The 22,958-nt window shown below is 39.7% G+C and overlaps 1 protein-coding gene across 2 annotated transcripts in view; it reads left to right on the top strand.

The window, feature by feature from the left end:
* LOC149313402 (uncharacterized) overlaps nucleotides 1-18,200 on the top strand; it is a 162,781-nt gene extending 144,581 nt beyond the window's left edge. For both annotated transcript variants that reach the window (XM_089519048.1, XM_089519050.1), the window contains 9 exons: nucleotides 2,465-2,537; nucleotides 3,404-3,475; nucleotides 3,630-3,758; nucleotides 5,935-6,033; nucleotides 7,430-7,642; nucleotides 11,492-11,669; nucleotides 13,360-13,474; nucleotides 16,010-16,182; nucleotides 17,043-18,200. In XM_089519048.1, coding sequence (XP_089375174.1) covers nucleotides 2,465-2,537; nucleotides 3,404-3,475; nucleotides 3,630-3,758; nucleotides 5,935-6,033; nucleotides 7,430-7,642; nucleotides 11,492-11,669; nucleotides 13,360-13,474; nucleotides 16,010-16,182; nucleotides 17,043-17,124 — 1,134 coding nt within the window. In that variant the 3' untranslated portion in view covers nucleotides 17,125-18,200. The remainder of the gene's footprint in view (nucleotides 1-2,464; nucleotides 2,538-3,403; nucleotides 3,476-3,629; nucleotides 3,759-5,934; nucleotides 6,034-7,429; nucleotides 7,643-11,491; nucleotides 11,670-13,359; nucleotides 13,475-16,009; nucleotides 16,183-17,042) is intronic.
* The last annotated feature ends 4,758 nt before the right edge of the window (nucleotides 18,201-22,958 follow it).

Here is a 22,958-nt window from a genome sequence, read left to right as displayed (position 1 = left end):
GTACCAATGATACATCATTATATATATATATATATATATATTACACATTATATTGATAATTAATTGAAAATAATATGATTTAATTACATTCTCATTATGTTTAATGAAATAATATATTTAGCAAGCCCTCATGCCCTTGGCCATCCTGAAAAGTGGCCCCAGTCTGACCACAGTTATTCTTTCCTTATATATGAGGATGACATGAAACTCAAGGACTGAGGTCTTCTTGACTTCCTTCTTCAGAGGTCCTGAAGAATGGGCTTTCTATATGGGCCCTCTGTGTCCATGGATTCCAACATTAGAAATGGCTTGATATTATTTTAAAAAATAAATTCCAAAAAGCAAACCTTGATTTTGCCATTTTATATAAGGTCACCATTTTACTATGCCATTGTATTTAATGGCACTTGAGCATTCACGGATTTTGGTATCCACGGAGCTCCTGAAACCAAAAGCTACTGTATACGAAAGGCCCACTGTATTTAATTGTATTCTGGGATGCAATGTTGTAAGTACTGTCTCTGGTTACCCCTGTGATGTATATTTCCTGAGATGGTAGCACTCCACAATGTACTGGTTTATACCATTTTCTGAACTGCACTAAACCCCTTGTTGGGGCCTCCCCTTGGGCCAGTGGGGAAGTTTACTTAGAATATTGACTTGGAAAATTATTTTACTGAAATGACATCATTTAGACAAATGTTAGGATTTATTACTTCATCTTTGAACCCCAAGCTAAATATTGTGTGTAAAGATAATGTTATCAAAGAAGCAGCCATGTTAGTCTCTTGCATTGCAGCATAAAAAAAAGACAGAGGACAAATAAGAAATGTAGCATCACTTTTAAGATGAATTGGTTTTTATTTTAGCATGAATATTCATAGCATAAACCACTTCTTCAGATTTAGTACAGAATTATAGTAAGGTTATAAAGTATATTTATACAATTGTCAGAGTGGGATAGAATGCTGTTGTCCTTGTTGTTGTTGTTTGTATCCTGCTCTTTCCCCAGAACTGAAACCAAGAGCAGCGCACAATATTAAAAGAACAGTACAGTACAATTAAAACCATTAAAAAGTTGTACTTTAAAATAGAATTAAATTGTTACAATATTAAAATAGATTGTAATAGGATTTAGAAAGATGCAAATCTTGTCCCTTGCCCTAAATTGTCAGTGGTCTGGGTAAGGTGATTCAAATCTTTCAGATCTTTACAGTGGTCAGTTAGTGTTGCTATGTGAAAATTATAAATCTGCTTAACAAAATTCAGTTTCTCTGGATTCAAAACGCTCTCCAAGAAAATTCCTTTTGTTATATGTGCAGTAGCAAGGACTCTTGTACTAATATAGGTAGTGTACCATGCAGCCTTTGTCTTTGTTCATACCTCTGCTAAGGGATTGGAATTTGCAAATATAATTAACTTCAGCAGTTTCTCTTTCAAGTCTTCCTTAGTTAATTTCCTTGTTCAAGAACCACAACCATTAAATCCCATACTGTATGTCCAGGAAGGTTGAAATGTTTTGCAACTGGTTTTTTGATATTTCCATTTCTAATGTTGGAATATGTGTCCATTAATACTCTTGTGTAGAGACTGTCCTGTTTGTCCAATGTAGAGGGGCATTGCTGGCATAAGATGGCATAGCTCACATTGGCGGAAGAGCAAGTAAAAGGAACTCTGATGTTATAAGTGATATTATTGGTCCCAGAGTAGATATGGGGACAGAGTTGACATTTGGGTTTGTGGCAGAAACTTGTGGCAGAGTCTTGTCCCTTTATTACCATCCATGGTATGTATCCTGTTGTAAATGAGTAGTTGTTTAAGACTGGGTGGCTGTCTTCAGTTCTGAGCATAGGAGCCCAGGTTTCAGTGGTGGACAGAATTGCATTTGCACAGTTAAGGCTTGTGCACCAACTGCATCTGTTCCTTGAGATGTCAGATCTGACCATGATGACACATAGTTACATGACATTTGGATTATTGTAATGTGCTCTACGTGGGGCTGCCTTTGAAGAGTGTTCGGATAATGCATGAATAATTTGCATCATGAAAATCCTGTCAAGGTAAGGTTCAACTGGACTGAAAGCTAAATGGAAAGGGATCCAGATGACCAGTATCATCCAAAAAACCCTGAAGCAAAATCAACTTTGTCCTGCCATCTTTCTCAGATGCAGCAAACATTGTCACCCATTCATTTTGTGTGCAGAATCTGATTCTTCTGGCTGATAATTTGAGGTTTCACAGTTTCTCATCCTTTCTCTTGTTTGCTTCTATTTTGGCATGAACTGGAGCTACCATGCTGATATTACATCTTTGTTTTTATGTATTAACTCCTATTTTCTCTTTTGAATGCAGGGAACCAAATATGGACTTTTATTTGATTTAAGAACTAATTCACACATCACTTTTGTCCAAAATCCTCTGAATGTCACAACTGAGAGTTTGTGGGTTTTCTTCTCTTGTACAGGGCAATGTTGGCTTCCCTGGAGCTGCTGGTCAAAAAGGTGACATTGGAACTCCTGGAATACCAGGCCCTCAAGGTATGACAGAGAATATTAATAGCAAACATTGTCCCTTGTTTTTGTGTCACACCAAAGAGGAAATAGTCCTTTAGGCTAATTGCAATTTACAATGCATGATGTAATTTATGGCATCATCACTCAATTCAGTAACTATAAGATGAACATGAGAATAGAACTGGCTGCAAAAGATTCGGTTCTTACCAATCTTCATGTCTTAATTTTGTGAATGGAAAAATAGTTTTCTCTCTCTCTCATTCAGAAGCTGACAAGGTCCAACTAGAAGTTAAGAGGAATACATATTCTTGGTGCTAAGCCTGTGTTTTGCTCCACAAGCATGATTTTTTTCAGGAATGTATCCCTAACCAAATTTGCAAGCCTCAGCTCAGTGACCAATGACAAAACAAAGCATGCTGAATACAAATGTTAGGACAATCGTGTGCTGTGACAAACAGATATCTTTTGCTACTTGAGAAAATACCTAATCAAAAACATGCTAAATATTGTTTGACCATGAAAAAGATTAATTTGGCTCAATGCTATGGAATTCTGGGAATTGTAGTTTTGTGAGGCATCAAGCTTTCTCTGTCAGAGAGCTTTTGTGCCACAACAAACTAGAATTCCATAGCATTAAGCCATAGCAGTTAAAAAGGTGTCAAATTGGATTATTTCTCCAGTGTGGAAGCAGTCTAAAATAATATGTTGGAAAATATTGGTTAGGACTATACCTGGGACTATACCTCAGTGTAATGCATTGAAAACGTGAAAAAAGAAAAAGGGGGGGATGAAAAGCCTCTGGAGGAGTTTATTATTTTGTATGGGTAATGTGATTCAGGTAAATGAAGAACTCCATATTGTAATAGTATGAAGGTTGTCTTTCTCTCCAGGTCCAAGAGGTCCTCCAGGAGTCCCTGGACTCAAAGGAGAACAAGGTGATCAAGGCTTTCCTGGAGCAAAAGGTAGGTAATGGCATAGTAAATCTTAGCAACATATCTGGTTATTTTGAAAAGATATTTTGAGTTTGTGTGAAGAAGACAGACTGTTCTTGGCAAAAGTGGCAGAATCTTTACAGCGGAATCTGACCTTGTACTTTTCATTGCATCTCTTTGACAGGCTTCCCAGGCCCACCTGGTCCTCCAGGCCCTTTCCAACTTCTGAAAGGTGAACCAGGCTTACCTGGTCTGCAAGGCCCACCTGGCGCTAAAGGATCCTCTGGTCCTCCAGGACCAAAAGGACAACAAGGTGAGAAGATGGAGCCTGAGAGCAAGTCTAGAATTTCTGTGTTACTTCCCTGGTTCCGCTCAATAGGTTTCTGAAACTCTAGTCTAATCCAGAAACTTTTAATAAATTTACTCCTATCTTCCTAGTTAGCCTGGTTTTGCACAATATGGGACTTTTGTTTATGTTTAATTATGTTTGAATTAGCATGGTAATTTGCTTGAGGAACCTTGAGAGAGGGATTTCTGTGTCATTATAGTTTCTATAAAAGAAATAGCAAGAAAATTCTGATTCACACAACTGCCTGGATGTCTGTGGTCCAAAACATACTGCAGAAATAATCTAGTTTGAGACCGCTTTAATTACCCTGGCTCAGCGCTAGAGAATCCTGGGAATAGTAGTTTATTATGGCACCAGAGCTCTCTGACAGAGAAGGTTAAATGTCTCAGTTCTCAGAATTCCCTAGCATTCAGCCAGGGCAGTTAAAGCAGTCTCAAATTGGATTATTTCTGCAATGTATTTTGGACCTGTATGGTGACACCTGTATTCAAATACTGATTTTTGTATTGTATACACATATACATGCCATTAATGAGTCACTAACGGTATCCACTAGTGCAGCTCAGACCTTTTCTGAACAGGAGTGACAGCATCATCTATAGGAATATCAGGGTTATTACTCTGGCAGATTACTAAGAATTTAATGAAGATTTCAAATTTTACTATTATAAAAATGGATCTTGACATAGAAGATACTTTACCACATCTTGATATAGATCTTCACATAAAAGTATCTTTATACAGAAACATAGAAGAAAGAAGATACTTTACCACATCTTGATATAGATCTTCACATAAAAGTATCTTTATACAGAAACATAGAAGAACTTGGAAAATCAGGAAAGTAATCAACTGAACAATCAACATACTCCTTTCCTTTTCTTTGGTTGGTGTCCTACGTTACAGTAGTTGTACAAATTCCTGATCATTTGGATTTCCTTTTAAAAGCTGATGTTTACATTTCAATTGGCTGAAGATTATTATTATTATTAAGCTTTATTTATATAGCGCTGTAAAATAAAGATCTTTTGTTAAAGTTCGATTTGCTTTACAATTTGAGCTTGCATGTAAGAAATAAGCAGAAAATAACACAATTGCAGTTATGCTCACTCTAACAAACTAGATATGTATGTGCTGCTGTTCAGAATCCTACCAGCTCCTAGCAGCATAGCAGAGAATAACAGCAGCACAATTAAAAATAAAATATATATTAACAGAGTCAGCCATTCCCCCCACCCACCTTGGCAATAGCAACACTACTGGCACTGCTAGTTATGGAGCAGCATGCTTACAGTGTTCCTGCATTAGCCACGCACAGGCACGACTGTGCCATATTGGGCAGTGGGGAAGTGACTCCAAGATCTTATGTGCACATGAAAATGACAACCTGCCAGGATCAGGGGCCTCACAGTATTTTTCACTTAATGAATCCTTCTGGTGCAGGTAATGAGAGCCCAACAACTGAGAATCTCCAAAATATGCAGGTTCAGATTGCCTTATGCCACTCACATGTGTACACACAGCTAACAATGGTAAATGTTGTGTTTGACTGCACAATACAAAGAAAACAAAGAAGATTCAAGAGGGGGGGGAACCTGGTAAGGTATCCTATGCCAGTAGTGTTTGCACCAATGTAATAATACACCATTTAAAGTCTAGAGATGCTCCAGGAAAATCTGTACTAGCGTAGGTTCAATATATAATGATACAGAAAACTCATACCAATCAGTGTAAAAAGAGCATCTTGAATGAACTAAGGACGGATTTGTACCTCTTGTATCTAATATGTAGAACACACAAATTTGTCTAAATCAATGTGTACCTTATTACAGTCCATCCTCGCCTTACGCGGGGGATCCGTTCCGGATCCCTCCGCGTAAGGCGAATTCCGCCTATGCTCGAGCCCCATTGGAAACAATGGGGCTCGTGCGCGGCGGCGCAGGCATGCACAGGGCACAACGGGCGCATGCGCCCATTCAATTGAATGGGACGCGCCGCCCCTTCCGCCCCGCGTGCGCACCACGGCTTGAGCGCGTACGCTCAAGTCCGTGTATGGCGCGCTCGCGTATGGCGCGGGCACACTGTACAAACAGAAGGGAATCTCTAAATAAATTGTAATGGCACATCTTCATTTCAACAGGTGTGACAGGCCCTTTTGGTTTAAATGGTTCCCCAGGACTTCCAGGATTTGATGGAACACCTGGTCAGAAAGGAGAAACTGGCCCTGTTGGCCCACCAGGCAAGTCTGTTTTTCTTCTATTGCCTTGTCTTGTATGAGCCTGCAGTTATCATAACTTTCTTTTAAAATTAATACAGTGGGGTGAATTTAGGAGACAATTTTAGGGAAATCTTTTTTTTCTTAAACTATTCTTATTAACTAAATGTGTCCTTACCTCACAAGAATAAATATCTAGGGCATTGTGGAGGGAAGAACTTTGTTTCACTGCAGGACATTTAAAAAAAAGGTGGAGGGACAAGAAAAATAAAAGCCCAAGGATAAGTTTTCCCAAGCCTTCTTTTTTGTCCTTTATGAAAAATTGCTTCAGTGTCCCTCTCCACAATTCACTACCTGTATTTGAAGCAATGAAAAGAGGGCTTTATATTTTCATGACCATACATATGTGCTAAACTTAGATATTTCAAGTCTTCCATGGATTTCTTGTTCCTTCAAGATCTCAAGAGCTTACATGAAAGAATCATGGAAGGGAAAATCCAAAACATAGCATGCAGTTGTCTTTGTACCTTTTCCTGCTTCCATTTTCAAGTAGTTACTAAGTACTGAAGTCAAGAGAAAGTGGAAATTTCTGTCCATGAATGTCTCTTTTCTGAGTGCGATAAAAGACATTCATCCTATACATACTTATTAGATTGCCCTGGGGGAATTATGATTGCAGTACATATGTGGGTCTCAGCTAAAACTTCCTCAAACATAAAAATATAAGTTTGTCATATTAGCAGTTCATATTATATTTAATGGAACACCCACACCACTATTATCAGGAAAATATTGATTAAAGGAGCAGTCTTGTTTTTCCACATTGATCTGGAAAATAGATGCTCCTCCCTCACTGCACATTGTGAGGCTAATCACAATCTGAAAATTGCCTGTGTGCTCCAGGAAGAGGTGCCACCTGAAGATGGAGAATACAGCCTATGAGACTCAGGGCATGAACAGACAGGCCAAAATAAAGCTGCTTCAGGTCACTTTGGAGATATGCTGTTTAAACGACACAGGCATCTTAAGAGGCCAGAAGCTGCACCAAAGCTGTGCTCTAGTCCTTATGACTGGAATGTGGCTTTGGCATGGCTTCCAGCCTCTTAGGACACATGCAGCATTTAAACAACATACTTCCAAAGTGACCCGAAGCAGCTTTATTTCAGCCTTTCTGTTTGGACCCTCAGAAAACTTAAATTCACAATTTCAAAAACACTTGCTTTTCTTATATAATAATAGAGAAAAGCTAGTGTGCATTTACAATTCATCCTGCTCTGTTAGATAATCTTTCAAGGTAAAACTGAGACTTTATAAAAGTACTGAAGAAAAAAGTAATGGCTTAGCAACTGAGCCATTAAACATAAACATATACTTCTTTTCCTAGTATCACTGTCTTAAACATGAGGTTTCTTTCTTACAGGTCCAAGAGGCCTACCCGGTCCACCCGGTCCTGAAGGTGTGCCAGGGTCTATGGGTCCACCAGGCAGTCCCTCTGTAGCTCATGGCTTCCTTGTGACCCGACACAGCCAAACCATTGAAGAGCCACCATGTCCTTCTGGAACGAGACTAATGTTCAATGGATATTCTTTGCTTTATATACAAGGAAATGAACGGGCCCATGGCCAGGACTTGGGTAAGTGATTAAACCCAACAAATCCAACTTGAATGTGTATGCTTTTTAGTACAATGGCTTATCAAAAGTATTTACCTTTGCTATAATCAGTTGCTCTAAGTAAAAATGGTAGAAGACTATGCCTTTCTATGGTATTTTATGAACTTATGCAACAACTAAGAGCAAATGGACATATTCATAGTCTGCCAAAGATAAGTGTTAACAAATGGTGTCCTGGAGAATGTGGTAAATTAGGCTTAATCAAAATATGAACATTGTAATAAATGTAAGCTTGGGAGGGGCAGGACATTTTGCTTTCCTAATAAATCAGATTTGCTGGAGAAAGCAGGAGCACACTCATTCTCAAGAACCCTCTCATAACCAGCTGACAGACAGGCCCATCTGGATGATGGATGCTTTCTTAGGAGAGATCTCCTGCTTTGCCAGGCCTGCCCTACCTAACATTGAGCAGCAGGGTTGCATCAGAACCCCATAAGATCACAATTTTTGCTTACTTCTTATCTTTATTTGACTCCTTTCTTCTGCTTGCACAAGTGTCTTCAGATGGGCATCAGAGAGTAGGAGTATTTGTTATTACACATTTTATCTTCCTACTGCACAAAATCTGTCTAGCTCCACATTCTGTTTCCTGCTAGGAATCTTGTATTTTGGTTATAATTCCTGGGTGTTGGGAAAGGATGTTCCTTACATTATTTGCCACCAAAAAGCAACCAAGTAACCACTTTTTTAAAATAATTATTATTTTTCCAGAGCTTTGCATAGGTTATTCTTGCACAAGTTAAAGCATAGAATAGAAATTTACCATTTTGTTTAACAAGGTCATTACTAATCATGCCTAACAGAAATACCTCCGGAGCAAAAGGAATTTGAATCTTTAGGTCTATGCTTAAACATTTGTGTATTTTAACCCAAAACTGTTTAGCTATTTTACATGTCCACCATATATGGAAATATGACCCAGTCTTTTCCTGGCACTTTCAACAGGTGGGGTTTGTGTTTTTATACATATAAGATAGTTTTTTGGGGGATAAGTGCCACCTATAGATCATTTTATAGACATTTTCTTTTAGTTCTTGTGAGGTCGTATTTTTAAGCCCTTCGTCCATACTTTAACCCATTCCTCATAGTCCAAGTTATGGCCAACATTTTGTGCCCATTTTATCATTAAGTGTCTAATTATTTCCTCTTCTGTATCCCTTTCTTGTAACATCTTATAGTATCTAGAGATCAATTTTGTTTTCCCCTTCATTGTAATCTCTTCCCACTGTGTTTTTTGGTTTTCTATCCCATTTAGCTTCTTATCAATTTTCCATTTTTCATATAATTGTCTATGTAGATACCAATGGCATGTTATACCAATTTCTTTAAGTTCTGCCTGGGATCTCATTTTTGCTTCACCCTCTGCAGTGTCTATCAGTAAATCTGAATAGCATAACCACTTAGGCTTAGCAATACATTCTTTACTAAAAAAAAGCTTTGTGTGGTGAGCACCACCGTGGAATAATAATAATAAATAATAAATAAATTTTTTATTTTTATACCGCCCTTCCATAGATCAGGGCGGTTCACAGCAAATATCAATAAAACAATTAAGAATACATAAAAACACCCCTCTCTCACTGACCCCTCCCCCCTGGTAAAAAGCCACCACAGCGGCAAGATAGTCCTCCGCAGTTCTGGGGAGCTTCTTCCCAGGTGACATGGGGGGGGGCAGCGGCAGAAGTAGTCCTCCACCAGCTCTCAGGCAGTCCCCGATGTTGCTGGGTCTGCCTGATGGCTCCCTCTGAGGCCGAGATGACAGTTGAAGAGGGAGGGGCCTCTTCCTTCAGGCAGTCCCCGATGTTGCTGGGTCTGCCTGATGGCTCCCTCTGAGGCCGAGATGACAGTTGAGGAGGGAGGGGCCTCTTCCTTCAGGCAGTCCCTGATGTTGCTGGGTCTGCCTGATGGCTCCCTCTGAGGCCGAGATGACAGTTGAGGAGGGAGGGGCCTCTTCCTTCAGGCAGTCCTCGATGTTGCTGGGTCTGCCTGATGGCTCCCTCTGAGGCCGAGATGACAGTTGAGGAGGGAGGGGCCTCTTCCTTCAGGCAGTCCCCGATGTTGCTGGGTCTGCCTGATGGCTCCCTCTGAGGCCGAGATGACAGTTGAGGAGGGAGGGGCCTCTTCCTTCAGGCAGACCTTGATGTTGCTGGGTCTGCCTGATGGCTCCCTCTGAGGCCGAGATGACAGTTGAAGAGGGAGGGGCCTCTTCCTTCAGGCAGTCCTCGATGTTGCTGAGTCTGCCTGATGGCTCCCTCTGATCTACATAGTCTTGTTTTCAACTTTTCCCATACAAAAATTAAAGCTTTTTTCACAATATGATTCTTAAATTCCTTATGTATCTTATCCTTTCCATAGAAAACATAACCATGCCACCCATATCTCATGTCCCCCCCCCCCCCAAGGGCTAGAACTTTTTCATCATTTAACAAAATCCAGGTTGAAAACCAACTTAGATCTGATGCAAAATAATACAATTTCAGGTTCGGAAGACCCAAACCCCCCCTCCCTAGTTTTACAATCATCACACATAACCTTCTGATTGATTCTGGCCCTTTTTCCGTTCCAAACAAATTTTAGAATATCTGACTGCCAATTTTTAAAGGGTTTGAGGGAATGCAGAATAGGAATGGCTTGAAACAAAAACATGATTTTGAGTAATACATTCATTTGTATTACCGAAACCTTCCCAAGAAGAGATAGTTGTAAATTCTCCCAATTCTTTAAGTCTGCTTTAATTTTCCCCCATACCTTTTCGTAATTGTTATGGTAGAGATCAGTATTTTTGTTTGTTAATTTTATACTTAAATAGTTAACTTCTCTCCTCGTAGTGAAGTTTTAACTGAAGATATCTTATCTCTTCAGTCACCAGAGGTTTTATTGCTGAAATTTTAAACTCCTCTGCTTCTTCTTCTGTTAAAATTGGGGGCAGCTCTTGTGCCTTATGGCTTCCCACAGGGACGGTGATACTCTTCAGCTCCCCCCCCCCCCCGTTTTGACAGGGGGGCAACAGAGCAGGCAACACCGGGGCAAGCAGAGCTTCTTCACTTAGACAATGCCATGCCTAAGGATTTTCTTCGTCCATGTTGGAAATTTTCCGGAGAAGAAAATGTTCTTGTGGAGGACTGTTTCAGAGACGCCTGAAAGCGCATCTGCCGGGCTGCCGCTCCCAACCAGAACCAACTAACCACTTGAAGACCCTTATTTTCCCTCCTTTCTAAAGGTGTCTTGCTTTGTAATCCATGGAGAAATATGAAAGCTTAAGTTGGGCAACAAGCAACAAATCTCCCACACCTTGTTTTGTTGAAAAAATAAAAACCAGAAGTGGATTTTTAGCCATTTCAGTTTTGGGGAGCAGGGAATGTGGTGGGCCTTGGAGAAGGAAAATTGGCCCCTGGGCATCATTTTTTTACCCGAACCTGGCTTACGAAGAGAAGGAAGTAAATGAGAGTCTTTAGTTTTGTTTCCACCTACTGCCACAATCCTCCTGTACTTGAGGAAGGGACAAGTGGAAGAAAGACTCACAGACTCAATGGGCTTTAAGCACCTGTTCACTGAGGATCCTAAAACCCATGAGGTATATCTCAGATTCATTGTTGTGTGCCTTCAAATCATTTCCAATTTATGGCCATCCTAAAGCTACACTATCAACAAGGTTTTCTTGGCAACATTTGTTCAGAAATGGTTTGCCTTTGCCTTCTGCTGAGGCTCAGAGAGTGTGACATGCTCACGGTCACCAAGTGGGTTTCTGTGGCTGAACAGATTTACACCAATAGAAAGAAGTGAATCAACCTTTAATTTTTTCTCTTTCAGGTACAGCAGGAAGTTGTCTGCGTAAATTCAGCACAATGCCTTTCCTGTTTTGTAACATTAACAACGTTTGCAATTTTGCCTCAAGAAATGATTATTCTTACTGGTTGTCTACCCCTGAGCCAATGCCAATGAGCATGGCTCCCATTACAGGAGAAAGCATCAAGCCTTTTATCAGTAGGTAAGCATTGAGGTTGCTTAAGAAATACACTGCAGTCTCTGTGAATCTCTCTATGAAATGTCCTAAGCTGTACTTCTCATATTCAGTGTGCATCAGTAGTTTACTATCCATTATTATTATTATTATTATTATTATTATTATTATTTATAAAGTGCTGTAAATTTGCACAGCGCTGTACATAGAATGGATAAAATCGATAAAAATAATAAAACCTCCCAGTGGCGTACAATCTAAAAATAACAAATGCATATAACAGTAGATAGTAATACAAGCTAGAATAAAATAAGCAAACAACAGGTTAAAAACATCAAATAACAGACATCGGGTAAAATATCAGATGTCAAACAAAAACAATCACACACTACCTGGAAACGCCTCCCTGAACAATATAGTCTTTAATTCAGTTTTAAAACTGGTTAGAGAAGTGAGAAGCTGCACTTGTGGGGGAAGAAGGTTCCAGGAGTGAGAAAGGATGAATCCGGAATGGGGCAGTGGAAATCCTAGGCTGGGACAGGAGACCTTGATTATCAGAACGGAGGGAACGAGTAGGAATGTAAGGCAAGAGAAATTCAAATAGATAAGGAGGGGTCAGCCTGTGCAGGGCTTTAAATGTCAACAACAAAAGCTTATACTGAATGTGGAAGCCGAAGAGGAGCCGATGGAGGGAAGATAATAGAGAAGAAACATGGTCAAAGCGGCGAGTGGATGTAATAATAGTGAATGCTGGACAGAAATTAAAAGATGAAGGTGTGAGAGAGAAGCCCTGTCCAAAGAAGATTACAATAATCTAGTCACGAGACCACTAGGACATGGACCAGAGTCTTGGCAGTAGAGGCTGAAAGAAATGGACAGATATTAGCAATGTTGTAAAGAAAGAATTTACAGACCATGGCCGTGGCCTGGATCTGGGAGATAAACGACAGAGAAGAATCAAAGATGAAACCAAGATTGCAGGTAATAATAAGTATTAATGCAGAAAAACAACAGAAATATTGGTAAAAGCACATGAATATGACATGGAACAGAAATAGACTTGCCATCAGCAACTTGCCACTGCAAACATCACTAAAATTCACAAGATAGATGTTGAACTGCTACGGCCTAAAAAAAGCAGATCTGCCTTGCCTCCCCTCACCCCTAGAATGATTTTCTCTGGTAGAGAAAAGGGAACATTATCCATCTTTCAAACCCCAGAAGGATGAAGCTTAGCATTTGTCTTCTACTGCTGTGAGGAGTTGATCATGCTTAATAATCAGTCAAACCAAGTTATGACCCATCTCTCCCTGGTTAACCCAGGAAAGGTTAACCCCAGGGCAACAGCTTCTGTCAGTCCAACGAAGGGCCTGGAAAGCTCCATTTGGTTCCATTCAGCAGCTTTCAGGCTTTAAAAGTCTGCTCCCATCTTTTCTACCCTGTGGAACTTATTTTTTTCCCTCCTTTTTACCTTCATTCATTTACAATTGTCAAACGTTACAACTGCATACATTGAATTGTTCCTGCATTGATATTTCCACCATTTCCTAATATCCTTTATTTCTCATACTTTGAATATTTGATGTACACACATGTTCAACACTTTGGCTTGCCAGTTTAAACTTCATTGATACTTGTATAACAGTAATTCTGCACTTGCCAGAATAGTGGTATTTAGGGATTTTCAAAACTAAACTGTTATGTCATTTCTTCTCAGATGTGCTGTGTGTGAAGCTCCTGCTATGGTGATGGCAGTTCACAGTCAAACTATTCAAATTCCACCATGTCCAGAAGGCTGGAGATCTCTTTGGATAGGCTATTCCTTTGTGATGGTAAATGCACCAAGTTATTTTTAAATTATCACAGTTCTTATGCCCATCTTTTATTTAAAAGCATCCACAGTTTTCTTCCTTCCTCTTTTATAGATACAGGAGCAAATATCACAAGCTTTTAACAGCCCAGATATATTTAGAGTAATCCATCACCTCAGAGTCACTTGAAGCAGTTGCCACCTTCCAGTGGACCAACTGAATGGATCTTGTTGTCTTCACTGGGAAGACTGCCTTTTCAAAATAGTGTTTGTCATTTAAGATCTTAGGACAGAATGTGTGGTTAATCATTTTACTAGGATTGTTTTCCATCAGATGTAATTTGAGAGAGAATCAGTCCTTTCCTGGATATAGGAAAGTCCAGATCCACTGTCATCGCCTCTAACTGTACTTTTAGGAGAAGTTCCCATGGAAAATGAAACAGTGTACAACTACCTCCACCCTACATTCACAAACCACAACCCTGTTTAAGCTCTTCTGGAGGTACAATGTGATATCTAGGAATGCTGCTAAGTATCTACCCCGCACCCACACTTAGTTGAATTTTAAGAACCTTAAGGATTAATGTTCCTGGACTGGCATAGCCCAGCTACAATGGACTAGACACTGGTAGCCTTGAGATTACTTCAGTACACCCTGCATGGGGCTACCCTTGAGACTGATTTGGAAGCTGCAGCTGATGCAGAATGCACCTGCCTATCTCTTCCCTGGAGTAGGCTGTTGATGGCATATAACACCTGTACTGAATGATTTTCTGTGCCTGCCAATTTGCTAATGGAACAGATTCAAGGTTTAATATTAGTATATAAAGCCATAAACTGGTGGACAATGTGTGGTCCATGGGGAACATCTCCCTCCTGAACCCTTTTGCAGATCCCCAGTGATCTTCAGTTTTTGGTGGGGGGTTTTTTCAAGTTGACATTAAAGGCTGCCTCCAAAACTGAGTGGCAATAAAACACTAAAAGCATTATTGTCACTGGGAAAACAAACTAAATGCACCTTGGTTGATGGAACAAAGCTTCAAATATTAAAATATGAAGGAGGAATTGTTAGTGAATAATTAATTGGGATTTTTTTTATTACGAACAATATTCAAATGGAAAAAATTAAATATAAACACAGAACAAGTCTATTATAATTTATGTTGTGTAGTTATTCCTTCTAAACGGTCAATTAAAAGAAATGAAACCATATTGCCCTTTATGTAGAGATTTTTAACATGTAGAGATTTTTAATAATAATAATAAATAAAAGCTTTATTTTTAGCCCGCCTTTCCTGGGATCAAGGCGGGTCACAACAGCCAAAAACATGATACAATCAATATACAAAAAATTAAAATACAAAAAATACAAAATCTCACAATATCTTACAACAGTTAAAATCCAGTTAAAAAAATTTCCAGCTAGCACAAGATTACAAGAACAATGAGGAGAGAGAAGGGGGCAACATGGAATGTTAGGGGTCAGCCTGCTGGAACAAAAAAGTTTTAAGCCCCTTTTTGAAGTGTTCCAGGGAGGTGGCTGAGCGGAGCTCATTCGGAAGCGAGTTCCAGAGGATGGGGCCCGAGATAGAAAAGGCCCTCTGAATGGTGGTAGAATATCTTGCCTCTGGGACACGTAACAATTGCTTCCCAGCAGATCTGAGTGTGCGGGGCGGAATGTATGGGGAGCGGCGGTCCTCCAAGTACCCTGGGCCCAAGCCATTAACAAATAGGTATTACTGGATACACATAAAGCAGTACCCAATCAGGGCAAATATTTCACATAGAGCTCGAAGAGACACGTCAAAATAAAGCTGGTTCGGGTCACTTTGGAGATGTGCTATTTAAATAATGCATGTATCCTAAGAAGCCGGAAGCCACGGCAAAGCCATGCTTTGGCACCGCTTCTGGGCTCTTTAGATGCATGTGTCATTTAAACAGCATACCTCCAAAGTGACCCGAAACAGCTTTATTTTGGCCTGTCTGTTCGGGCCCATACTGCCTAACATCTGTGCAGCAACCAGCAATGTTGTTGCAATAAGCTGCCATTGTGCAATGCTTGCAAGGTTCCTTGACATCATGATGGGATAGAAGAAGCATGGAGAAAAAAAGAGGGGACCATGCGGCAAGAGATGCCCAACGCAGCCATTCCTGTGCTGATTCCAGACCCTCCCATTATTCAAAGGACAGCATCAATTTAAAAGCATGGGAATAAGTATAGCAACTTGAAGGCATGAAGGAAACTTCACAAAACACAATGAGAACAGTAAGAGCAAGTTAATACAAGTTTATATGGTCCAAAGTAAAACTCTCTAGCAAAAGCATGGAAAAATACACGAAGTATATACTGCTGTATTAATGCCTCCCCCATGTTTGCAGATTAAATATCATGTCTACATTTATAGAATATTATAGTGTTTTTAATATTTTCTGAAGAGTAACCTCACTGAATTGTTGTTAAATACTGCACTTGCTGCTGACTGATATGTAGTAAAAGAACATGTAGCTGCAGAAACTTTCTGGGATATATTAATGCATAACCTTTACTTATTGACAGCATACCAGTGCTGGTGCAGAAGGATCAGGGCAAGCCCTGGCCTCTCCTGGTTCCTGTCTTGAAGAGTTCCGCAGTGCTCCATTCATTGAATGCCATGGCAAAGGCACCTGCAATTATTATGCCAATGCTTACAGTTTCTGGCTGGCCACTATTGAGAGAAATGAAATGTTCAAGTAAGTTGGGTGTATTTTATACTTGCTAATTGATAGAAAATGAAAAGATTTGAGGTTAGATTTTTAAGGTTAAAAGTAGCACACTGAACTTTCTTACATTAAAAAAAAATCCTTTATGGCTTCTTTTCTTTGTGTGTCTCCACTCTATCTCTGTCAAATACAAGCAGCAACAGTCCACTAGTTGACAGAGGCTGCTGTTCAAATACAGATGATCTATATGCTTTACTGGAGAATGTTCAGGCACCAGATCCCATCTACCTTGAAAGTTAGTCAGGGTCAGCTCTGGTTAGTCCTTGCATGGAGACCACTAATGAACACCAGGTGCTGCAGGCTATGTTTCAGAGGAAAGAACTGGCAAACAACCTCTGAGTATTCCTTGCCTAAGAAACCCCTATGAAATGATAGGTCACCATAAGTCAACAAGTGACTTGAAGGCACAGACACACACATTCAAAGTTCCAATAAGTGGATTAGTCATTTTTGGGTCACCAACAAAAGTAAACTTCTAGCCTTGCAGCATTTCATTAGTTCTTTCTTTCTCAGCTCTTCCTCAGTTTCTTCCACTGAATATTTCAAGGCCAGTCATATGCTATTGGAGTCAAATGCTTCAGTGCGAGCACTTCCAATAATCCTGAAGCGTTACTCAAATATAACATGGCAACAAATGAGCCCTGTTGTTGCCCTTTAAAGTAATCAGTAGGAAACAACTTCAAAGAAACTGGTTTTTCATCAGGCAAGGAGACAAAATTCAAGCCAATTAATGTCAGCCTTTTTAAATCTGCTCTTAAATTAGAGGGATTAATACACTATGCCTTCAAAACATTTTGCTGCACTAATAGCTATTTTGATTTTAATTTCAGAAAACCTACTCCTTCCACGCTGAAAGCAGGGGAACTACGCTCAAATGTTAGCCGTTGCCAAGTCTGTATGAGAAGAACATAATGACTTTCCAGGTGTACCTAATGTCACAATATGGTGCTATTCTGTTAACAGCAGTGATGTTTAGGCATGTATCCTACATACCTCATTGCCAGGTATGAAAACAGTCACGTGCCTTACCAGAACTTACCTAACTAAACTCTCTGCTTTCCTGGTCCTTTACTTGCTGAAGAGAAAGAAGCTACAATCAAGATAAGCTTTTAACAGCATTTTCAGATATATATACGTTATATATCAATGTGATGCACTGATAACCACCCTAAATCAAGAACTAAAATAAACCAAGGTGCTAAGAGGGATAGTGCTCTGCTTCATGTGTGCAACTCCCCTTTTCTATTTGTAAGTATTATATATATTGGAAAACTTTATCAAAAAATTTGTAATCCCTTCATATCTTGAATTCCCAGGCTATTTATACTTAAGATTGTTGTACAAATTTATACTAATATAAATAAGAGTTCTGGAAATAGGTATGACTGAACAGCAAGATTTCTTATTGAAACAAAGGAGGCACCGACATGCAAACTTTCCCTCTTGTTTTAATTGTGTGCTGCCTTAAATGAGTCTTCCAACAAAAGAAAACAGAATTCTTCCCAATGAAACCTGTCACCCTCTTAGCTTTCTATGGCCAGTTTTCCAATGGAATACAGAACACTCCAATGTGTTTGCAAGCATGTGTGTATTTAGTATTTATGGCAACAGTTCGTTAATTGTGGCTTTGCCTCCACCCCATAACCACTCTCACCTTAAAAGAAGTGGGAAATCAACTTCTTCAAGTAAATGTCCATTCAAAAATGTATGACATGTTATGAACTCCCTTTTCATGTATTTAATATCTTCAGGGTTTTAAGCACTAATACACTGAATGACTTGATTTTGAACAGATAAGCAGCTTTAAGATTTGATGGTTAGTCCAGGCTTTTTTTTTTTAATTTAAAAAAGCAGGTTTATATTGGATTTCTATAAAACATGCCACTATCTTGGAAAATCTTTATGTAAGATTTTGCCATATAATCAAGCCAATATAAAATATTTTTAAAGGTCATTCCTTGATTATGTACTTCTTAAAAACTAAGATTTGTAATAAAATTATTTGTGTAAAACGTTGTTTTTAATAATTGTATTTTCTTTTTAATAATGTCCTTGCATGAAACTGATATAAAATCAGTTCAGCTGTATTTCAGCTATGTATTCCAGATATTTTTAAGAATGTATACCACAATTTACTTGCAAATGTTTGTTGGTGAACATGTATTTAAATATGTGAGCAGTATGAGTAATGCTTTAAAATGTTTAGAAGTGGTGAATACAATATCTGAGTGTAAACCCCAACAAGTGATATTATAGGCCAGATGCAAGCACATACACACACACACGTGCGCACATACACACACACACACACATACATATATGGCCTGTCCACATAAATTTCAAAAAGTCATTGTTTTGGGGGAAGGGGGGAAATTGTAAACATGGATGGAGACACCTTTGGAGATCTGCTTCTGCATTGTTGGTTCTCCCCATTGTTTGTATGTGTTTCTCTACTGGAAATTATCTCATTTCAACCGTGAATACAACTCAGATACATAGCCTCCAGCACACAAGTGTTTCAGGATCCGAGTAGTGAACTGTGAAAAGCAAGGATCCTATATAGTGGTGTTACCCTACATGCTTGGGGTCTGGGGAAGACACCCCAAAACAATATTTTATTTAGGAGAATTTATAATTAGCGCAAAGAGAGTCTTAACTGGCTGAGGTAACACAGCCTTAGGGATCTATTCCAGCTGTGCAGGGTCCAAATTCAAACAGAACTCCAGAAGCATTTTCAAATAAGAATTAATTTATTATGGAGAACTAAATGCACACACACTCATGCAAGTGAATACACACACACACAAGGGCTAAGGAAATCAAAGGTGGGAGGTTAGACTAGAGATGAGGTTTCACTAGCAGTGATACTTTACCTAGATGGATCTTGGTTCCAATTGCTGGGGGTTCAGGATAAGGGGAGAGGGATCAATAGCATGTGGGATGCGCGAGCGTAGTAAGTGCTTAGCCAAGCAAATGGACAAAGTTTCTGCCTGCTACTAGACTGAGCCAAAGACCAGTCTAGGGCCAATATTTATACCCAAAAATCTCACTTGGGGGCAGATACGAAGGGCTGAAAAGATTTCATGGTTTGAAATCGGTTTTCCAGATGAGGAATAAAGGAGTGAAACTGTATTGAATTGGAGAGCTATAGATGCACATTCCACAGACAAGAGGGGATTATCATGCAGAATAGCTGGTGTATTGTTTGCCATAGAGCTCCTGACCCCAGTTCCTTTGTTTAGGCCCAAAAATTTGTGAGGGTAACAGTTTGTTCACTGTAAACATATTCTTAAAGCAACCCAAGGGGCAGCTATATACATGGACATCATCTGGTGGGCAGTACAGAAATCAAATATACCTCATAATCCAAAGCAGATTATAGAGAATCCCCATTCTCTCTGCAAAACAAAACCAGGGGCACATTGTGGTACAGACCATAAACTGCTAATATCAACAATTAGAGTAAAATTCAAGAACATTAAATCAGTAATTGTGCCAAAATACAATCTGAAGAATTTAAAGATAAAATTAAAACAAAAACTTGCACTGTTATGCCTAACTGAGTGAGAACCAGAGGAACTCTGGACTGAAGCCAGGAACGTTGTCAAAGAGGAATGAAAAAAGATACAATCTGCAGTCAGAAAGAGAAGCCTCAATACATAGGACATTTCAAGTAGCTAAGGAGAGATGAGAAACAAAAGAAAACGGTGATAGAAATAGGGTCAGAACCCTGAATGCACCTGTTTAGTAATTTGTGCAGAGGGACAAGGAGAACTACTGTATTCACCAATGCAGATGACAATAAAAATGGAAGTACAAGAGACCTGTTCAATAAGATCCAAGAAATCAAAGGGAAATTTAAACAAAGAGTGGGGATGGTATACAACCAGCAGAGGAAACACATTACATAACAAATAAAAAGCCATTAGAAATACACTGAAAAACTACAAAAAAGAGATAAAAGAAAGATAGATTCATTCAAGAAAGGTCCATTTGAAGATGAACCTATAGTTTTAAAAAGTGAAGTTGCACTCAGCGCACTTTGGTGTAATATGCTGAAAGCTGCAAGGGAGCCATGGGAGCGCGTGGGGTGCAAGGGGTGGCAGCTCTCATTAAGAACAATGGGATGTGTGCCCATGGCGCGCGTGCACTGCTGTGCCGCCGCCATGCACCGCGCCATGCACGAGCCCCGTTATTTTCAATGGGACATGAGCATATGTGTTTTTTTTACATGGGGGTGGTCCAGAACACAGGGGGGGCGTTAGAGTAGAGCTGGTTCAAGTGACAGAGAAAGAATCTACAGTGCGCCCTTTTTTTAAACGGGGGATCCATCCCGGACTCTCCCGCGTAAAAAAACGTGGGGCTCGTGCATGGTGCGGTGCGTGGCAGCTGAAAGCCACATATGGTTCGTCCGCGTATGACGCGGGTGCACTGTACTCTAGTTCTAACTAAAATTTGTCAACAAATATGGAAAACAAAACAATGGCTCACAGAATGGAAAAGTTTGATATACAATCCAATCCAGTCCCCAAGAAAGAGGACACCAGGGATTGCAGTAACCTCGGGACCATTGCGTTAATCTCCCATGCAATCAAAGTGATGCTCAAAATTCTACAACAAAGATTTTTATGAGAATAAGATATGGAATGAAAATGAGAAATTTGGAACGAGAAATGCCAAATGTTAAAGCTGGGTTCAGGAAAGGGAGAGGCACTAGTAATAATATTACAAACGTGTTGGATAAGGTTGCTCACCAAAGAATTTCAGAAGAAAATTAGTCTGTGATTTATTGATTATAGCAAAGTCTTTGGTTGTGGTGGCTATGTCCCAAGCTGAAGAAATTTTGGAATTCGGTAAGAAAAACAATTCAAAATATCTATAACATCGAAATAAGATTGGAGCCGGAACTGTTTCTCCTGAACATGGTCGATAATCAAGAAATCAGGAAGTATCTTAAGCAAGTGTTGTACTTGCTAACTACTGCTAGAATGACCGTTGCATAATACTGGCGCTCGGAAGAAATACCAACAATTGATATGTGGCTACAGAAATCCTTTACAATAATAGAAATGGATCGAATTATGATGGACTTAAAGGAGGACGTTAAAGAAGAGAAACAAACATGGGAGTCGTTCCTGGGAGTACTGTAAAAAAAGATGGCGCCTCTCTTAGGATCAAATAACTTCCTCTATACTTAACGGCTAGTAAGGTTTTTGGGAGTCTATTCTCTTGCCTATCTTGTGCATTGTAAAGTGACGTAGTGTGCATATATCATGGTCTTTATCTATGAATATAACGCATCTAGATGCGAGGTGTCAGTAACGATGTAAATATTGCCAAAAAATAGTTCACAAATATGTAGTGCTATCAGCGAATTATCAGTCATAACCGACATTTAATAGCTGGGGGGGGGTTGTTGTAAAGAATGAAAACAAAACAATGTAAGAGATAAATATTGGGATTTTATTTGGTTGTATAATTTCAATAAAGACTATTTTTTTAAAAAAAACTATGGATTGCTCTTACATTGTGCCACAACATTTGTCCTGATGCATAACATGTACTCAGGACAAAAGGCCTCTATCAAGACAGAATACAGAGAAATAATGTTTTCCAATTGGGAAAGGGGTTAGGCAAAGCTGCATTTTATTGCTCTGTCTGTTTCACTTGTACACTAAGCATAGAGGTAATTCAGTATTCTTTTTGGAGGAAGGGCAGAGGGGTGAAAATTGGAGGAAGGAACAACCAAAACTTAAGATATGCAGTTGGCACCATAATACCAACAGAACATAGCAAAGATAGTTTTTTGTGGGTTTTTTGGGCTATGTGGCCATGTTCTAGAAGAGTTTATACCTGACGCTTTGCTGGCATCTGTATTGTGTATTCTCTGAAGATGCCAGCCACAGATGTGGGCGAAACATCAGAAACTCTTCTAGAACATGACCACATAGCCAGAAAAACCCACAAAAAACTATGGATGCCGGACATGAAAGCATTTGACTTCACAAATAGCAAAGACTTGGAATGATGACTGAAGAAAGTCAAAGAAGAAAGTGCAAAGGCAGATTTACAGTTGGAACAGTTCAAGATTTTCCATACCTTGGTTCTCAGTCTTTAATAATAATGGAGACTGCAGTCAAGAAATCGGAAGAAAACTAGGACTTGGAAGGGTGGCTAAGAAGGAAATAGACAATAGCATGGCATAGTGGTTTGAGCATTGGACTATGACTCTGGAGACCAGAATTTGAATCCCTGCTCGGCCATGTAAAACCACTGGGTGACCTTGGGCAAATCACATTCTCCCAGCTTTAGTGGATGACAATGGCAACCCCCCTCTGAAAAAACTTGCCAAGAAAATTCCATAATAGGTTCACCTCAGGGTTGCCATAAGTCAGAAATGACGTAAAGGCACACATAACAACTATTTCTAGCCTAGCAGCTTTCATCAACCATGTCATTAACATGGTTATTGAGGAGCTATGTTTCAAGTTTTAGTTTTAAGTCTATAAAAATTGTTAACAAGATCACTCATTTCATCCTAACAGTTTACCTTGTCATTTGAGAGATGAACTGAATAACCTGCTCCCTAGGCTTGCCATATCCCGCCTGGGGGCGGGACTTTCCCGGTTTGGGGCGGGGCCACACGGTCCTGGCCCGGTTTGGCCCCTCCCCCAGGGCCTCCCCCCCCAGCAAGGCCCTGGAGGCAGCTCCAGCTCTCCCCATGGCTGTGTGCCACCCTCCCCGCC

The sequence above is a fragment of the Sceloporus occidentalis genome, unplaced genomic scaffold (genome assembly GCF_023333645.1).
Source record: "Sceloporus occidentalis isolate IW3139 unplaced genomic scaffold, rSceOcc1.0.p SCAF_4, whole genome shotgun sequence".
Lineage (NCBI taxonomy): Eukaryota > Metazoa > Chordata > Lepidosauria > Squamata > Phrynosomatidae > Sceloporus > Sceloporus occidentalis.
Note: the sequence above shows the minus strand (reverse complement) of the source record. Positions and strands in the feature narration are given on the sequence as shown.